This window comes from Ixodes scapularis, unplaced genomic scaffold (assembly GCF_016920785.2).
Source record: "Ixodes scapularis isolate PalLabHiFi unplaced genomic scaffold, ASM1692078v2 PGA_scaffold7__128_contigs__length_106722199, whole genome shotgun sequence".
Lineage (NCBI taxonomy): Eukaryota > Metazoa > Arthropoda > Arachnida > Ixodida > Ixodidae > Ixodes > Ixodes scapularis.
Genome location: NW_024609882.1, coordinates 92,666,934 through 92,685,037, shown reverse-complemented (window position 1 = coordinate 92,685,037; position 18,104 = coordinate 92,666,934). Strand labels below are relative to the sequence as shown.

Sequence of the window (18,104 nt, the reverse complement as noted above, 5' to 3'; positions counted from 1 at the left end):
TATCCCTGAGGCAGGTCACTCTCGGAGTTTTTACAAGCCGTGCTTCTCTATGTCATACATAGCTTCAAGTGTTGCTTAAAGGTTACCATAGCAGCTAGGAGGCATATTTGAAGTGTGGTGGAAGCCTACGACTGTTGCTAGAACAATACAGATCTCTATCAAATCCATCAGACAATAAAAGAAAATGGCAGCCCTGCCATCCAAGCACACCTGGTAGTAATATATACGGCAATTCCTCAAACTGCCAACAGAAAAGAAGGCTGTCGGAGTTCAATTTCGAGGAATTGAAATTCGTCCATAGAAAATGAAGTTCCAAAAACTTCACTAGTGCAACATAATGAAAAGAAAAAAAAAAAGAGCGCTGGAAGAAAGAAAATCCCAGAAAGAATTCTAGCTCGTTAAAATGCCTTTAATAAAGTGAGACTTCAAAAGAAACAACAAAAGTCACTATCCAACGCAATCCGTGGCAGGTCTACACTTTTAGTTTAACAAAGGACAAATGAAACAAAAGTTGCCGGCAAGCTTTTCAGCTTAGCATCACATGCTGCCAACTGCGTTGCCAAAAGGCTAATGCAAAAAAAAAAGGCTTATGTAAAAACAGGTTCCTGGGCTACCTGAGATCAAAGGTAAAAAAGCACAAATAGCTCTGCCACAAACTTGGCATTTCACAGAGGCAGTGGTTGGAATTACCGTGCAGTGGTGAGCAGAGGGGTATACTCACTAGGTGCTGCAATTACATCGAGTTAAACAGAGGACGAACCTACCCATGTGAAAAGTCTTAGGAAAGAGATACCACCGTTTTATTTTTTAACCTGGACAGAAGAGCCACCAATCACTGATCAAACAATTTAAGCAATGTTTTGCTTTTTAATATTTGATGTGGAGTGAAAAAAAAAAAAAAATTTGGTTGCCAGTATACAAAAAAAAAAAATCAACGTTCACCTTTTACCTTTTTTTTTTTTAAACATTGTGAATATTTGTTATCTAAAATTAGCGTTGCAACTAAAACTCCAAGTTCTCAGTTGTGTTTTTTCTATTAAAAGTTTTTTTTTTTTTTTCTTTTCCCCAAAGATTCAATGTTTTCCAACGTAATTTTTTCGGTGCAAGAAAAAAAGAAATGCCGTTTGTCGGAGATTGAGTCGAAGAAAATCAGACACGGGAATCAGATTCCCAAACTTCCGGCTAACCTGAATACTTGGGCAAGGTCCCTGTACCGATAAGGAAACAAGTTAAAGGGCGCGACTCCTGAAAAAAAGCAGTAGCCTTACGGAGAGTTCAGTGGGGCCATGTTCCGAGTCGTCACAAAATATAGCTCCAGTTAAATATTCCTTCGTGTGAAGCTTGCATTTTCCTCATTCGAAGGCAGCCCCAAATCTGGATTTTTCTGTTATTCTCCCTCCCTCTTACCCCCCCCCCCCCTCTCCCTCTCTTCCCCCCATTTCGATAAAACCGCCTTGAGGATCCATTTTCGGGGTCTGTCGGTAAACGCCGAACACGTGAAGCTCTAATAGTGATGCACCTTGCAACCACGCCTCGGTTGTATTTTCCCACAATGCGTTCAGAAACCAGCTTCGAGATGTGTTCAAAGTCCTACAATTTCTTCTGCGGCAAAATGCAAACGTCTCCCAGCCCGCACCCATGAACCCGCTCGGCGGCCAAACAAAAGCCGTTGCTGCCGTTATCACCGTGGAAAGAACAAAAACGCAACCTCCATTCCCTACCTCCGGTACACAACCGATGATCACCGGCGTGCACGCAATCGCCGCAGACTAGCCACGCGGGTGGTGACAAAGTGGCGTCGCCTCCGAGCACTGTCCCCAAAAGAGGGCGATGACTAATAGCAATGCCCGTGGCGACACCCTCCCGCCCGAAAACAAAAACTCCCGTCTGTTCAAAGATAACTGAAGTGTTGCATAATCGCCGACGGGACGAGGACGGCAGGGAGGGCCCTCGGTCGTCCCCACTTCCGGCACCCATGAAGCTTCCTAGCTTCCTACCTTCGATCCTGTTGGCGACTATTGCCTTTCTCTGGAGAACCCGAGAGAAGTCCTTCAAAGAATAAGTCTCATCTACCCCGCCACCTGACTTCTGCTCTTCGACTCGCAAACCGCGGACCATGAGCCGGTTCCAAACGCCCTGTTGCCTCTGGCCGGAGCTCGACTTAAGTGGACGAGCGTGCGCTTCTGCGTGTAAATAAGTATGCCTAGAAGGAATCCTCGAGTGCAACGGCTCCGTTCACGGAGCCTAAGCAATAATGATACAGATGTGTATAAGTATTATCACCACCACCACCAACCTTCAGACACCCCTCCATGTAAACATGTCGCCGTACACGAGGAGGCCACCTTCGATGCTCACAGGGCTGCCCCCGGCTCCCCACAAGGACGAGACAACTTTCGACTCGATAAATAGTCAGAGCTAAGCTTACAGCCCTACGGTGGCCATCTTGAAAAGCAAGTTTGAAATTTGCATCCTACGAGTGAATAAAGGCGACAGTCTATGGCAAGGCAACTTTGCTCACACACTTTTTTTTTCTTCTATATTTCAAGGGCATTTAAAAAAGCTACTTTCTCAAAGACATTAAAAAGAAAAGCAAAAAAGAAAAAGATTAAAAAGCCTTTACATGTACGAGTGTTTAAAAGAATTTCCGAAACAGTGTGAACGTAAATTACTGTACGCATATTCTACACTAACAATGTAGCTACAACCATTGTATGCCGTCCTAAAATATCCAGAAAGCAGAAATAAAAAAATAAGCATGTTTGCAGAGTTGCTTATTCCCTTGCCGCTTCTAGATCTGCAGTAAAAGCCAGAAACGTGGAAAGTACCTTTTCAAGATGGCCACAGTGGGAGCCCCACATGGACGACTTTAAAGGCCCATTCACACAAAACATTGCAATGCTAACTCGGCACTATACAAACAGTGCTGCATCGGCACTCCAATGCATAGGACCTTGCCTTTTCTTACTTACGCACTCAATACAGAAGTGACTTTGCATTACCTCAGCACCGAGATGCGGTCCGGCTGGTTTTAAGGCTAAGTGCGAACCGGTCTTAAAACTAAATACCTGAAGCAATAAACAAAACTTGGGCCACAATGATTCTCCCCCCCCTTACCCACCACCCCCCGCCCCCCGGGAAACTGCGGCAGTCTTCTTTACCACAGCTAAGAGACAAGCCAGTGCAGTGGTGACGGCACCAAATGGCAGTAGTGGCGACCGATGACTCTCCCGTGAACGACCGTTGTTGCAGCACACAATCTCTACAGTGGAACGTCGCTGCCGTGGCAAGATGGCTGTTGACGGCAGGTAATTCCTGTGGCGGACGACCGTGGATGGAGCATGCATCGTGGTGCACGCACAATCGTCACAACGCACGACCACCGGGCAGACAACTTCGAGCAGACGACGTCTAGCAGATGACGTCGACCAGACAACGCTCAGCAGATGATGCTGAGCAGACGACGCGCAGCAGACGCTCAACCGACGATGTCTAGCAGATGGTGCTTAGCTGATGACGCCATACAGATGGCAGGCGTGGTTGCAGAAGACGCAAGGAATTGGAGTAGCTATGGCAATGCTGGAAGGCCATCACTGGGACTGCATGAGGGGGAGCATCCTACACAGCCGAGTGGCGAAGGTGAGCATGAAGTAGCAGAGGTTGCGTGCCGTCTGCGACCGAGTCAGCAGCAGACGCCACACAAAGGTGATCAGCAGTAGGTTCAGGAACAGGTGCACGGCATACAACCTGCAAAAGAAAAAAATAACAAAAATATATCTGTCTGTTTTAGTTTATATTCAAGACAGTCCTTTTAGAAGCAGAAAAACACGGCTAAAGGTGACTGAGTGCCTGATGGGACCATATCATCCTTCCTGCTACAACGGTATTGCATTCTGTTGTCATTTTAGGAACGGCGTCTGCTTTTTGTTATGTACCTCTGAAGCCCTTCTGTGTTCAGAAAATATGTTGGTTGGGCTGCATGCTTATCATATTTTTAACGCGAAAGCATTAAACTGTCCCATGGAGTGAACCGGCATTATCAGCTCTTGAAGCCGCGCCAACAGTACCTAATTTCCCCTGTCCCATGGACCCAAGCCAGTTGTCTGAAGCAGAATGCATAGGCTAAAACGAGTTATAGTTTCTAGGAACAAGGCTCCGATTGGCTGGCGCGCATCATAGTTTCAAGGAATGCAACCCCATGGCGCTGCGGGCCCTGCGCCAGTAAAAGGAACGCGGTGGTGCGCGCTCGGCCGCTTCTGCTCCTCTCGACGTCGACAAACATGGCGGCGCCTCAATCATCCACATCGTCGGTGGCCGCAGCAGCAGCAAAAACTGCCCATCCATGCAAGTACACTGCAGACGAACTAAGGGAGCAGAATAACGCAGCACAACGAGCGAGGAGGCGGGCAGCGAAATCCACCATCGTTGCCCTGTCTCCAAATACACGCCGGGCAGAACGAGGAGCGGTGCAACGCTAGGAGACAGAACAAAGCCCTTCGAAAGCGTGAGGCGCAAGCGGATCGAGATTTTAAGCGTCTCGGGCGGCAAGAGACCAAAGCCCTTGAACATTCATGCTTTTGCATTCACAACTCGCAAGAAGTGCTTAGATGTCCTTGGAATTTTTATCTGCTCCTTCTGCACTTCTTTTTGTCATCGTTCTTTGGAGTTCAATCGAATGCTGGCAGTGTACAGAAAAAAAAAATGTAAGAGAGGGGACAACAGAGTATGTCACTAAGGCATACATAGCAAGACAGCAAGGTATACCGTAAAATCCCGAGCAAAATTTTGCAATAATCATGCAGAACTGTGGGGTGGGCACACATCTTAAGAATATGTAAAGATATGTACTTTATGTATTTTCCGAATGTCGCGAAATTGAGGGGTGGCATCTGTTGTAGAATGGGCGGATGTTTGCTATTTTACAATCAACGCACATTCCCCGTTTTTCAGTTTCGGAGTAGACGCGTTTCACAAAATTCATCTTTTTATTTCCTACTTTTTGTTTATTCCTTGAGATGTTTCGACTGTGGAAAAACAACTGATGTGACAGCGAGTCTGCAATGCCATTTGCAATGATTGGATTCGCATTATTTTTAATTTTATTCAATTTATTTAGCAGCAGCACGTCCTTCTCCATGTCCTGGAGCTATCTTATAAAACTTAAATTAGCTTCTGTGTTGAATATGTGAGAAATAGCCCTCATAATATCGCTCACATCTTTCCTTTCAGGACATCAACACATTGTTTAAAGGCACGTACCACAAAAGAGTGCCATGAATTGGAGAAAACCCGAGTTCAAACCTCCGAGATTTTATTTGCTCCAGAAATTATTGCGCTCAATATTCTAAACCAAGCGTAGCCCGAGAGCCACAAAAAATAACCATTTTAAGTGAAGACCGCACTAAAAAAGGGGCATGGCAGTTTACTTTGAAATCCTTTTATTTCAGCTGGTGGCCATAGTGAATATCACCCAAGAAATGCTTGCTCATATTGTTTCTTTATTGAGAGTCCCCACTCCCGAAACGAGCACCTTGTCCTGGTTACGGATGATGGCACAAAACTGCCAAAATGCAAGATATCTTTTATTTTCTAGCTCTTTCCTTCCAATCTTGTGGAGTCGCAAGCCACATTTCGACCTGCAATGAGCCGTAGTTCGGCCACCACTGTTCTAAATTATACCGTTATATTCAAAATGATTTAGATGGGACAACTAACTTTGTGTGGCCCCCGAAATCTCATCTGAATGCGCCATCTCATTAATCATTCCCAGTTTAGTTGTACCAGGGTTTACACAGCTCCTTGGAAACCCAAGATACTACTCTCAATATAGCAAAATTTTTTCAGGGGAATTTCAAACTTCCTGAATGAAGTAGACACACTCCTTGCATGCTTTAAAATTTGTGCAGTCGCTTCAGTCAGCAGAAAACAAACGGAGTTGTGGTGCATTCACATGACAGATCTGTATCCAGAGAAAAGCGAAGTAGTACTACGTCTCAGACCTCTGAGGAGGAAACGCCGCGAGAAGGAGGAGGCAGTTAAAAAAATCCGAGCAAGCATTCGCAAGTTGGAGTCATGTTTAGTTGAGTCGGCAAGGTCTTTCTTCTCGGGAACGTGTTTGCGTCCCTAGCGGGCTCATCAAACAAGGGCGCAAAAATTAAAAAAAAGAAAAGGCACCCCACAGCTAAATGCTGCAGGCCGTAATCCTTCCCCGAAAGGGGGGAACCAATTGCTCCAATTAGACAAAGGATATTCTGCAGGTCGGTGGCACTGCAGCTGCTCGTGGGATCGGAGGACTAGCGAACATCTGTGATGTAGCACACGTGGTCTTGAAACTCAACGTTTAATCCCTTCCACAAGGAAAGACGCCATCGCGCGAATATACCTTTATGCAAAGGATGCGGAGTGGGAAAGCTTCCGCACGAGGGAGTTGGGGTGGAAGGAATACATGGCACGTGCACTGGAGACGCCTTTTGGCTGGTTTTGATTTTGCGTACGACAAAGCTTGCACGTGGTGCCAGTTGCCTCACTGCATGGCGGCAGCCTGCGTTGAGTTGGGGTGTCGTATAGCCATTTACGTTGGCTCCAATGTCACCAAACGGATTGCTGTTCAAAACACGGGAGGGCTATCCTTGACTGTCAGCACCAACATCTCCAATAAACCATTATCTATCGAAGAAGTTATCTTAGATTCTTCGGCAGATTGTGTGTGATGCTGTTAAGGGTTACAAAGAGAGATCGGGGGGCCATGCGTGTTACTACACAGCAGCTCAAAGCATGTGAGGCGAAAGCTTGCATCGCAGAGCCCGGTGATCCTAGGTTATTTTCCCGCCTCTGCCCGTTTCGATCTGGATGAGCATTGTACAACCGTGCGATCCTGCATCGCTTCTCTGCCATGCACGCTAAAGACCCCAGGCAAGCAACGGTAGTGTACTTGCAAAATTTCACAACTACAGCAGAGACTCCAGATTCCCATTACAGTCGACGAACTGTCCGCTGTCTAAGCGTACAAACAACACGATTAAAGAGCTATAATATTCTGTTTAAACAAGGTGTCTACCAAATTGTGTCTTTCAAATTCTCTCACTTTTCCAGGCTTTCCCTGACCATTTCGAATAAATTCCCATACAAAAGAAAATGCACAGGATCGGGTTGCAGCGGCCGTTCCGACGAATCAGGTGATCGCTTACGCTGCACAGTGATGCCTCGGGAAACTGTCACTCAACACGAAGGCTATTCACACCACCCCATGTTATGCCCACCCGCTTCACTGTGTGCCACTGCGCCGCCGACACAACTATTTTTCCCCCGATTTTTAGCAATTTTTATGCTCTGAAATTCTCTAACAATTTCAGGTTGGTAAGTACCCTATAAAAGGAAAGCTGAAGATGTCCTTGAATTCAAAAACAAAACTGTACAAGTTTCAATGTAGGAACCTTAAAAATTATGTCTTTTAAGTCTTCTTTCAATCTTATTAGTAGGACTGCTGTAATGAATTAAAATTCCAACGTAGCCCCTCGTTTTGCTGTGCGCCAAGCGCAGGAGAGTGCGGAAAAAACGAAAAAACTACCCAAAATGGCATGATGGGGGGGATCAGATGACCATTGCTCGCCACCAAGCTGGCTTGCGGACGTCGACAGTGACGTCACGATACTTTGGACACATAACAGGTGTCAGAGAGGCTCGCCGCATGCCTGCAGCAATCGCCACACTAACTTTTTCATACACAGATGCCGACCAATTTTTGAGACATCGCAGGGACCGAAAAAAGGTCCAAATAATAGAGGAGTCCGAAAAATCGGCAGATTAAGAAATTTGTCTTTAATACGGCTAAGCGAGCTTAAAAGAACCGTAGTGCCTCGCTTCAGGTTACGCCTGCATGCCTTGTTTCAGTTGCACCTTCGTTTGCGTTCGGCCCCTTCCTATTAGCTTGAGAATTGCTGCCTTTTTTGTAGCGTTATGGTCGAGTAGTTTCCGCGCTTCTTAACGACACTTCGCGGCGACGTCCAAGCACAAAGGACTTGCCGTCGATTGACCGTGAGCGAGCGTGGTGGATGGCAAGTGGACTGTAACTCTTTTCTGTTTGTTGGAATTCCTGCTTATTATTTACTTTTGCATTGCAGTAACGTAAACCTGCATTTACCAAGTCAAGTAAGTACTAAAAAAATTGTCTGAACCTTCCTTGAATTCTACCCTTTGGCATCCTTCAAATCCTCCAAGTGTCCATTGAGGTTCGGAGCAAATACATATTCTGTAGAAACCCCATCGCACACTGCAGGATAGAGTTAGCGCAAGCGTGACATCGACAGTTATTTCTTCCCCCGATTTTGTTTGGGCACGGTAGCAACAATTGCCATACTTAGCCACCTAAACAGACTTAGAATTCCAAAACTCAAAGAGCCATCGAAATTAACTTTGTACAAAACGCGGAGTGCCTCATTGTGACGGAATGCCACGTTACGTATTGTGAGAATCGGTGGGAAGCTAAATCCATATGCAGTCTGGTCCTGGCTCGCACATTGCTAGAATGCAACGCACGCATCGACGAATTTATGCAAGTAGTCTATCGATGCTCTGAAACAGTATCCCACAGCAGTACTTTGAATATTTCACTGAAAAAAAAGAAAACTGCGAATCACTAGCCGCATTTACATGAATGCGACTTAGTCGCATTGAATCCAGTTGTCGCATTCAATGCGGTCATGTAAACGGCATAATGCGAAAAGAAAGCGCATCGCATTCAAGCCGCCAGACAGAGGTGGATCGAGATGGCGAGTGCGCATTTATTCAGCCCATGTAACAGGAGGTCGCATCGCATTTTGGAACGGGGAGGATTATGGGAAGGCGCTCGCTGCGGAAGCGAGTGAACAGCTGAGAGCATGGCGGCGGCCAACCTCGTCGGCGGCGTGGAGAGCGGGCCCGTATAGTCGCCGGCAATTTTTTCCCGAGAACAAACGCGAGCTTTTATTGCCATCATAAAAAACCAGAATATAGCGGAGCTGCTCGGTGAGGGTGGCCCCCGTCCAAGTCTTGCGAAGTACGACTTGCGCGTCCGAAGGGGTCCCAAAGGCTTCGGTGCAAGCACGAACGACACCGAGAACTCCGAGCACTGTAGAGCACTGCATGGTAGCGCAGAACGAGCAGCTCCTACCTCGGTGCCATTCCTGGCTGCGCAGGAGCCTTTCGGACTCGGGGTCCGGTTGGTCCGGTCGCGATCGGCGAGGTCTGGTGCGGCGAAGCGCGGAGGCTTCCTCAAAGCGTGCGCACACACGTCGCCTCTGGTCCAGAGTGACCCGGCGGCCCGGCCTGGAGCCCTAAACGCTTGGGTTTTGATGTTTCTTCCGTCTTGTAACTTCTTCCGCAGCACCGAAGACAGCGGGCACAATCTTTACATTCACTGAATGCGTCGAAAGGCCTCCGCGTGTGATGCACCGGAAAACGTGGTGCGGCTGGTTCCGGAAGTGCATAACTTTGAGCTTTCACACGGCGTGGCGCCAACCTTCGTGTAGGGCTTGGTGCGCATTCATGTAAACGTTGCCGTGTCGGCTTCGTTCAAAGAACGAGTGGAGTCGATGCGCTGAAGTCGCTTTCATGTAAACGAGGCTACTGACCTTTTTTAACTGTGCCACACCTCAACATACTCAATCTCTCTAGTTGCGCATGGCGTTTTACAGAAGGCACGGGGACAAGGACGTAATGCAAGCAGTTAAAGAGGAAGGGAAAGAAGAAACTCCCCTCTTGGACCTTCTTTTGTGCATCCCACAAGTTGCTTTTCTGCCCATCGGAGAGATTAGCCGATTGCTCGAAATTCGTGCAAAAAGAGCTTTCCTCTCCCTCCCCACCCGTTGCTTCCACGGTACTGCATGCAACTAAACCGAGGCGTCTCTCCACGAACTCACCACTTCATGTGCTTTCTTGCTTCTGGCAGCTTGGAGGCCTCTGCCTTGAAGAGGTACTTGCGTATGCCCAGCACGTACTGCTCCCAGTATGCATACCACTGCATCGTCCGCACGTCGAAGTTGAACAACTGCACAACAAGAGGAGTCGAGTCTGAACCGTACTGTGCTTCCGGGAAGTGAGGTTTTCAAAGCTCCAAAATTTCCTCGATCCTCCCTGTCACTAAGTAAGTGTTTCTCCAGCTTAGCTATTGCTCTTTGAGGCAAAATATACTAAAAAAAAACACATACACGGTGATGGAAGCGAATTTTTACCTTTTGTAGCACATTCTGTAGCAGGAAACAATATTGATTTGGAGCAGCCACATACACTTTTGGAGCATCTCTGACTATGACTGAGGGTTGCACTTTGATACTGGAGCATATTACTTATTACCATTTGTAATAAGAATAGAAAGGGACTCTTTTTTAAACTTAAAAGATTTGTTTACAAAAAGCCGTGAAAGCTGCACTAACGCGGTTGTGCAGGTTATCATACGTCCAGGGGGACATAGTATAGGAGCTCATCGTCACAATATGTACATTCATTAACTAAAATATGCTAATTAAAGTTTTAATTCGTGAAATTAAATGTATGGTTCCATTTAGAGACCTGCTGAGCCTCTTTGAAAACCACCAAATCAGACAATATTGGAAAACTTCCAGCACGTGGGAAGCGCTGTAGTGCACAAACGTTACAAGTCTTGTAACAGGGACAAGGTGGGGGCTATGATAAGAGACAGAAAAAATGTGCGGGCACATTAGCATCGAACGAGTAGCCTCACTCCTGCTGCACGAGCGGTAACTTTAGCGTTCCATCTTACTTCCTGCGTGCTCCAAGTCTTTCTAATACTGATTGATTTAGTGGTTTTCAATGATGCTCAGCAGATTTCTAATTATAACCCTATGTTTATTTCTAATAATTAATATGTTAATTAATGCATCTTAGTTACTTAACCTACTGATCATTACGATTAGCCCCCTGGCCATAGAACTCGCCTGCACAAACTGCACATTAGTGCAGTTTGTGCACTAATGTGCAGTGTCGCCCCTACTTTAAACCAGTGTCGCCCCTACTGGCAGACCAACCTTACGCTGTATAAATCACTCAAACGTCCAATTTGACTTTTTTTTTAGTGCAGCTTTCACTGCGTTTTATTTTCAAATTTGTTCAGCTTAAAAAAAAAGGCAAAACCACTTTGTATACATTAGCTTATGCTTACAAAGAAACTGGTGCCCCTCTATGGCATGCCACCGGTGCCATGCGTGCGCGATCAAGTGTGGGCAAGAAGCGCCACATCCCGCAATAACAAACCATTGGAATGTCACATTTTCGGCGTCTGTGTGAGTTCCTGCACTCTTTTTCGCCGTGGAATTGTTGATTTTACGTCTTCCTAACAACGTCTTGCCACCTTAGTGACCTGAGCGAAATTAACGCGGCTTGTTACACTGCAAAGCTTCATGTAAATATTGTGATGTGTGGCGATTCATTTGCTTGAATGCTGCGAGAATGGACGCTAAAACCATGATGAGATTCTGCTCGCTATATTCAGTTGCCACGTCGCTTAGGCTGCAAAAGCAAGGATAGTGGCTGCAATGCTCGACGTGGATACTCAAAATCGCAAGCAGAATTGGACGAAGTGAATCAGGTATAACAAGTCGGTGACGGTCACTGGTAACAATGACCAACATCTCCTTGTATTAGTGTTTATACCGAGTCTACTTACCGCAAAACAACCATTGAATTTAAAAGTCTTTCGAGGCCTCCGCTTACTTCTTATCGCAATTTCGGGGTCAATGTTTGGTCTAAGGGCTGCTGTCATCGAACGAGCAAACGACAACAAGCAGAGATCTTTGAAAGAACAGACGACAGTTTGAACGTTCAGGCGGCAATTTGAGCTTGAAGACATATCAAACGTAGTACGCGGGTGGTCCGGGCAGCTTGGCGATTTTCCCCTGTTCAAGTTGAAACCAACCAAATAAATCTGGCAACTGCAAGTATCCGTGAATTCCCGCAAAAGCAATTGTGGTCCGATGGCGTCTGGTTTTTCCTTTTCACGACACCTACCCACCTTCTTGGATGAACCAAGTAAGCAGAAAACACATGAAAACTGATCTTTAAACCTATCCCCAACTCTTTCGGTACAGCCCCGGGGCCCTACCAAAAGGCAGGTTTTAGTCTGGATTCTTCAAAACAACACAGGAATGGAAGTCCCGCATGGTGACTGGTGACTTCCGCCCACAACCTCAAGATTGGGAGTGCGCCCGACGTGCCAGCACCACGACATGACATAACAGAGTTGTGTTTGTGTATAGGGCACAAGAAAAAACACAGGGCCTTTTTTTAGAAAAAAGATATAGTCAGAGTAGGTATGGGCATTAAGAATCGTAGGAAAACGAATCATGGTGCAACAATTCAGCTGAGATAAAGCATCTCTCCCCCTCCCTTTTTTACACTCGGTAGTTTATTTAGCCCGTAAATATAATTTTCGTAAAATGACAGTAAAATCTGCATATGTGCTAAAGCGTCCATAAATAAGAATGCATCACCCAGTTTTATGAGACTACGAAACTCGAGTCTGTAATATCATAAACAGCAGAAACGACAACCTGCAAATACTATGAAAACCTACTGTTGCAATTTAAAACTGACAATGCTCCAAAGTGGCTTCAGAACTAGAGTTGAGTTGAAGTTCGCTGCTCTTTCGATTGACTGTTGCACGGAGACTATCTTGACTATACCGTATTTATTCAAATAGAGACCGAAATTTTATTTCTTTTTTGTTCAATTAGAGGTCAACTTACAATTAAGACCACAGTAGTAAAGAAGGTTGACCCGCAATATCACTGAGTATAATTTCCGAGCCTACCCCCGCTCTCCCCCATGTCAGCCACTGCTCCTAGCACTCTGGCGTAAAGCGGTAAGGCTCGACTTGCACGCGCGCTGGTGAGAGGCGGTGGCACAAGTGGCACAGCACAGAGGCAGGCAACAAACGCAATAATCAAGTGATCTTAATCAGGACTGAAGGATTCTAATTCTGTCCTAGCACGATTGCCTATCCCACTACTATACTGCAATTTTTTCTCACGACTTTTAGCTCCTGGCATTGCCGACATCGTCCGGAAATTCAGACGGTGACGACGGAACCAATTAAAGAGCGTCAAAAGCACGACATTGTGACATTTGTCATTCTTCCGTGCGTGTCCTTTCCTCGGCTAAACCAATTGAGCGCAGCAAATGTCCCGTAACTTGAGCTTTTAGTACTATGCGTGTTCGTGAATGGAGGCGATTTGCAGCCTTCGACTGAACTCTGACCTCGAATGACATATTGTGAGCAGGGACACCGTAAAATGTGTGCCCATATCCTTTCTTTCTAATTTACTAAATATTAGGGTGAACATTTTTTTTTTATTATTTTGCTTCGTTCGAGCCTATCTCGCCGCAAGTAGGGCGCAATTCTGCGCAAAAATGACATTTTGGCGCAAGATGTAGCAGACTTTTGTTCATGGCGCAATTTTGAGCAAATGGTGCAGCACTTGCGTCACTGCATACATTCTTGAAATTGTGTCTTTGAAGACTGATCCACACTTATCATATTGCCCAGAAGTATTTTCATGAAATACTTTTTTTATTTTGAAATATTCACTCAAGAACATAGTAAGATTGGGCTGTGCATGTCTTTCCATATTATTTCAGGATAACCTATTTACACACTTTGCTATTTTATGGAAGCCATCTCCCCTTGCACACAACCAATCTCAAAATGTTTTTCTTTCTCTGGTAGTTGTTTATGTGAGGTATTCAATAAGAGTATAAGTATGTTAAATATGGCATCAGGCTTTTCTTTAGCTGCCTTTTATATTTCCTGCAATAAATAACGTGGAGGCAGAAAAATTCAAAGTGTCACAAAAAAAAACTTATAAATCTCACCTTAAAGGGACACTGACAGGGTATTTATGCTTGCAGAGGTTTTTACTTGTACGTGACATATGAGATGCCCAACTACCCAGAACAGAATTTGCGGCTCAAAATTCGGTTTATTTCCGCCCGAAAACCGCCGATCGAGAACTGGCCGGTTTAAGTCGCGCTCACTCTCTTTTCCGTGGTCACGGGCCGTTTTCTAAGGTTTCGACGCGACCACCAAATTTAATCAAAGTTGTGGGTCATTCAAGGCACACAGTCAATATTAAAATAGAAAAAAAATATTAAACACATTTTTTGTGGCTTCCAAAAAGCTGCAAATACGTTGATTGAAAAAAAAGGTAGCACAGACAACTGGAAGCATTCTGTGCGTTCACTGCATAATTCTCAACATGGCGTCATTTCACGTATTGTGGGACTAGCGGATGGCAGCGGACGACGGCTGTTGGACCTCTACTTCAGAGCTGTCGTTCACGCTACTGACGAATTCTGTCTGCCTTCAAAAAAGAAATTTTGGACCGATCAAAAGAACTGATTTTCTTCCATACGACATGCCCGACCAGCAAGCTGATTGCACGAAGACACCGCCGAGCCGTCGTCCCTTCTCGTGGCTGAAAACATCGCTCGCTCAAACGTCAAGCACGAAGTGCGTACTTCGAGTTGAATACGCATGCGTACGGTTTCTTTACTAGGTCTGAAAGTGGCCAATGCGTGGTGCTGCCCGGCTTCAAGCCGGGAGTGCATGTATTGAAGGGAAATCGGCATCAAACTTCCGACATACAGACTACCAGCCGCATTACTACACATGACTGAGTTCCTTCAGTAGCTCAGTGGAAAGACGTCCGCTTCACACGCAAAGGGCACGGGTTCAATCCCTGGTGTGAGTGTACCTTTTCTTTTTTCTTTTTTGTCAAGCATTTTGTGATGTTTACATTTCCTTTTTTACAATTATCACTGAAAAAAAAACAAGTGCTGTGGACGATACCCGGCTGAACTAAATGGTATGGGATTTCCTTTTTGACGCCTGCGAACTCAATGTAGTCAGCTTCCACAAAATACAAGGAGCATATAAATCAGGTAGCGTCCCCTTTCCGAGGTTCCTGTAACTGTTCTAGAGGAATTGCAGCCAGCCATTGATCCCAACCCGTTGATCTTTCAGAAACTTGTGCACTCTGCCGCACAATGCCACTTTCAGATGCAGGACAGGTGAGGCAGCCCTTCTCGCAACATCTTGGGAGTATTCTTTTCGGAGCCGATCACGGCAATTCACCACGGCACTCGGGCACTCCCTACTAATTGCCAACACTTAAATGCACAAAACAACTCATCTTGAAGTACAGAACGGCGAGCGGACCAAACATAACTACAAAGGAATCGCACGGCAAACTAACACATTTCTTCATTTGCTACGTGCGGAGAAAAAACAACAAAAAAAGAAACCGCACGGTCGGGTGTAGTTACGTGACTTCCGCCACTCACTCTATCCTCTCCACTTCTTCGTGCGGTGCGGGAGTTTCCGTTTCGGCTTCGAGCAGTTGCGTTTTTTGGCTTCATTAAAAAAATATGTGGCTCTGTAGCAAAATATTAATTGGGTAGTGTTCCGACACCATAAGGAATCGCCTGACAAAAAGGGAAAAACAAATTTTGGGGATTGTCAGTGTCCCTTTAAAGCTTTTATTTACACCTTACTGGATTCCACAGACCTTTCTGTCTTTTGAAATATGCTTACAGTAAAACCTCGTTATAACTAAGTGGGATATAACAAACCAATGGATATAACAAAATAGTCATAATTCCCCTTGCTTGCTGATAGTGGGAAGAAATGGACATTGGCTATAACAAACTAATGGTTATAACGAAATAATTACAACCGCTCCTTCAACTTTGTTATAACGAGGTTTTACTGTATTTTCTGATTTCAGTGTTTCAGTTTGTCTTAATCCTTCCCATAATCTTGACGAATCGAACTTTCACTATTAACGAGGCTGTCTACATCAAAACCAATTACAAATCTATAGTCAGACCTTAAGAACAGACAGGCTATGTGAATTTCGTTTGAGTTGAATTGTAAGTTACAAAAAGAAACAAAAGAACACTCTAGTTGCATTGTTGCCCCTTAACCTAGTGCACATGGAGTTCCTCTTCTCTGAACCGGGAGGGGCAGCTCACCTGTTTGTCCGTAGCCGAAAGCTCATCCACGAGTGCCACCACGTTATTTGACCGGAATAGCCAGCCATTGGTGGTGAAGTACTGCACCGCGTCTATGCCCTTGCGCACCTTGTGGTACATGGACACTAACCTGCAGCAAAACAAACACCACAAGCTCATGCCACGAGGAGCAGCAAACAAAAGAGCAATGGGGGCTCCCAGAGATTCTGCTCCAAAGAAATTCCTCCACAAAATGTCCAGCATGTGCGCAGAATTGGAATTTTACTTTTCCCCAAAAACTTTCTTTGGATGGTCGCCCCAAGACCACCTGGGCACTCTTTTGCCCCAAGTAGCGCCTGCCTCCCTCTAAAGTATGCGCACATGTGCTGCATAGTTGCTGCCTGCTTGCGGTCAGCCATTGTAAAACTGCGCACTCATCTTAAAACGAATGCGATTAGTCGACACACGTTGCGCTCGAAGGTGCTTCCCGCCCGTTGGAATTCAAAACAACTGGGGTCTACCTTTCACAAATGCAAAGTAAAAAACGTGTTTGGCCCGCTGCTCCTTCGAGTCCGACGTGCAAAAATTAATTCTTCTTGGCAGAAGATTTTTTTTTTTTTTTCGTTTCCCCTTTAATTACCTTTTCACTTCTTTACGTCCTTCTCGCATGCTAAGCGTCTCAGCAGTTTATCACCCCCCAAATCTGAACCACAGGGATTAGTCACACTAGCAGGATATGAGCTCCCTTTACCCGTATTTGTGGATCACTCTTGGGGCTATTCTGTGATGGGCTCACTGGTTACTTTTCGGGAAGGACCAAACTCCTTTCGTTCCTAAGCTGACAGTATGGTGGAATCATGGATAAAGAAAGAATAAAACAATTAAAACAGGGACAACACAACCACATCTTTCAACTAGCAACAGACACTCGTCTGTTGCTAGTTGAAAGATGTGGTTGTGTCGTCCCTGTTTTAATTGTTTTATTCTTTCTTCATCCATGACTGAAACCAACACGCTCTTCTCCCGAGTATGGTGGAAGCTACGTGCTCATCAGAGTAATGCTTACTCTTCCGCTCCTAGACACATGCAGGGAGCAGGGTCAGGTGATGAAAGCGAGGCGGTCTATTGGTTCGGAAAGCGCAAAACTCCCACAGCACTCTCAGCTCAGAGGTCAATGGAGATTTTGCTCCTTTTTTTATACGGCCTGCAACAATAACTGCTAGGCGTGAATTTCTTCTTTTTTTTTTTTTTTTCATTGTGGGTTGTTTTGTTTTTAGCGGCACGGTGTATGTTTAAGAGCGCAGATATGTCACCAACAATTAACGACGACTCGCATGTAGTGATGCAAAACTATCGATAGTAGCATTGATAGTGGAAGCCAAATTCAACTATCAACACTGAAAAAACTATGGATGGTGCCATCGATAGTTGACTATACAGTAGAACCTCGTTGATACGTTCTTGGTTGATACGTTTTCCTGTCCGTTGCGTTCAAAAACGCCGGTCCCGTTTTACTTCCATAGAGATACATGTATTAGTTTCCTGCCTGTTACGTTTGCTTTCCCGGTTGTTACGTCCAAAAGTGCCGGAATCGCGGCGCCTCGGCGCCTCGGCGCGCCGTGCGCCAAGGTGCCACGCCGGCTTGAAGCGAAGCGAAGCAGAGCCGAACAGCCGAACCACGCAGCGCGGATCGCGCGGCCGCGCGGCACGCGGGCGCCCCCCTTCGCTTTACTCCTTTCCCCCTCTTTCCCGGTCTCCTCACTGAGCTTTGCCAACACCTCGCTTTGCTGAGCTCTGCGAAAACGCTCGTTCTCTCTTGCTCTTTCTTTTCATCTGTCCTCTCTCTCCGGCGCGAGTTGTTTACGCGCCGCACGCACGCCGGGACGCTGCACTGGCTGCACTTCCAGTTTCTGTTCCGCTCGACAGCTCGACTGCGTGAACAGTGCCGTTTCTGAGTGCGTGCGCGTTGACGAAGGCGGGAGGCACTCACTTGATCGAATGACGTTTTAGCGAATGCCCACGTTTCATCGAATGACACTTTAGCGAATAGTCGGACGCCGCGAAGCGGCGTTTTCGGGTGGGCCAAATGGGTTCACATTTTT

The 18,104-nt window shown here is 45.9% G+C and overlaps 1 protein-coding gene across 1 annotated transcript in view; it reads right to left on the bottom strand.

Moving 5' to 3' along the window:
- Window positions 1–388: 388 nt before the first annotated feature.
- LOC8037879 (fatty acyl-CoA reductase 1) overlaps window positions 389–18,104 on the bottom strand; it is a gene marked incomplete at its 5' end in the record, with an annotated part of 59,529 nt that continues 41,813 nt past the window's right edge. Inside the window, 3 exon segments of the mRNA XM_042286566.1 lie at window positions 389–3,747; window positions 9,897–10,024; window positions 16,024–16,153. Of these exon segments, the coding sequence (XP_042142500.1) occupies window positions 3,591–3,747; window positions 9,897–10,024; window positions 16,024–16,153 (415 nt within the window).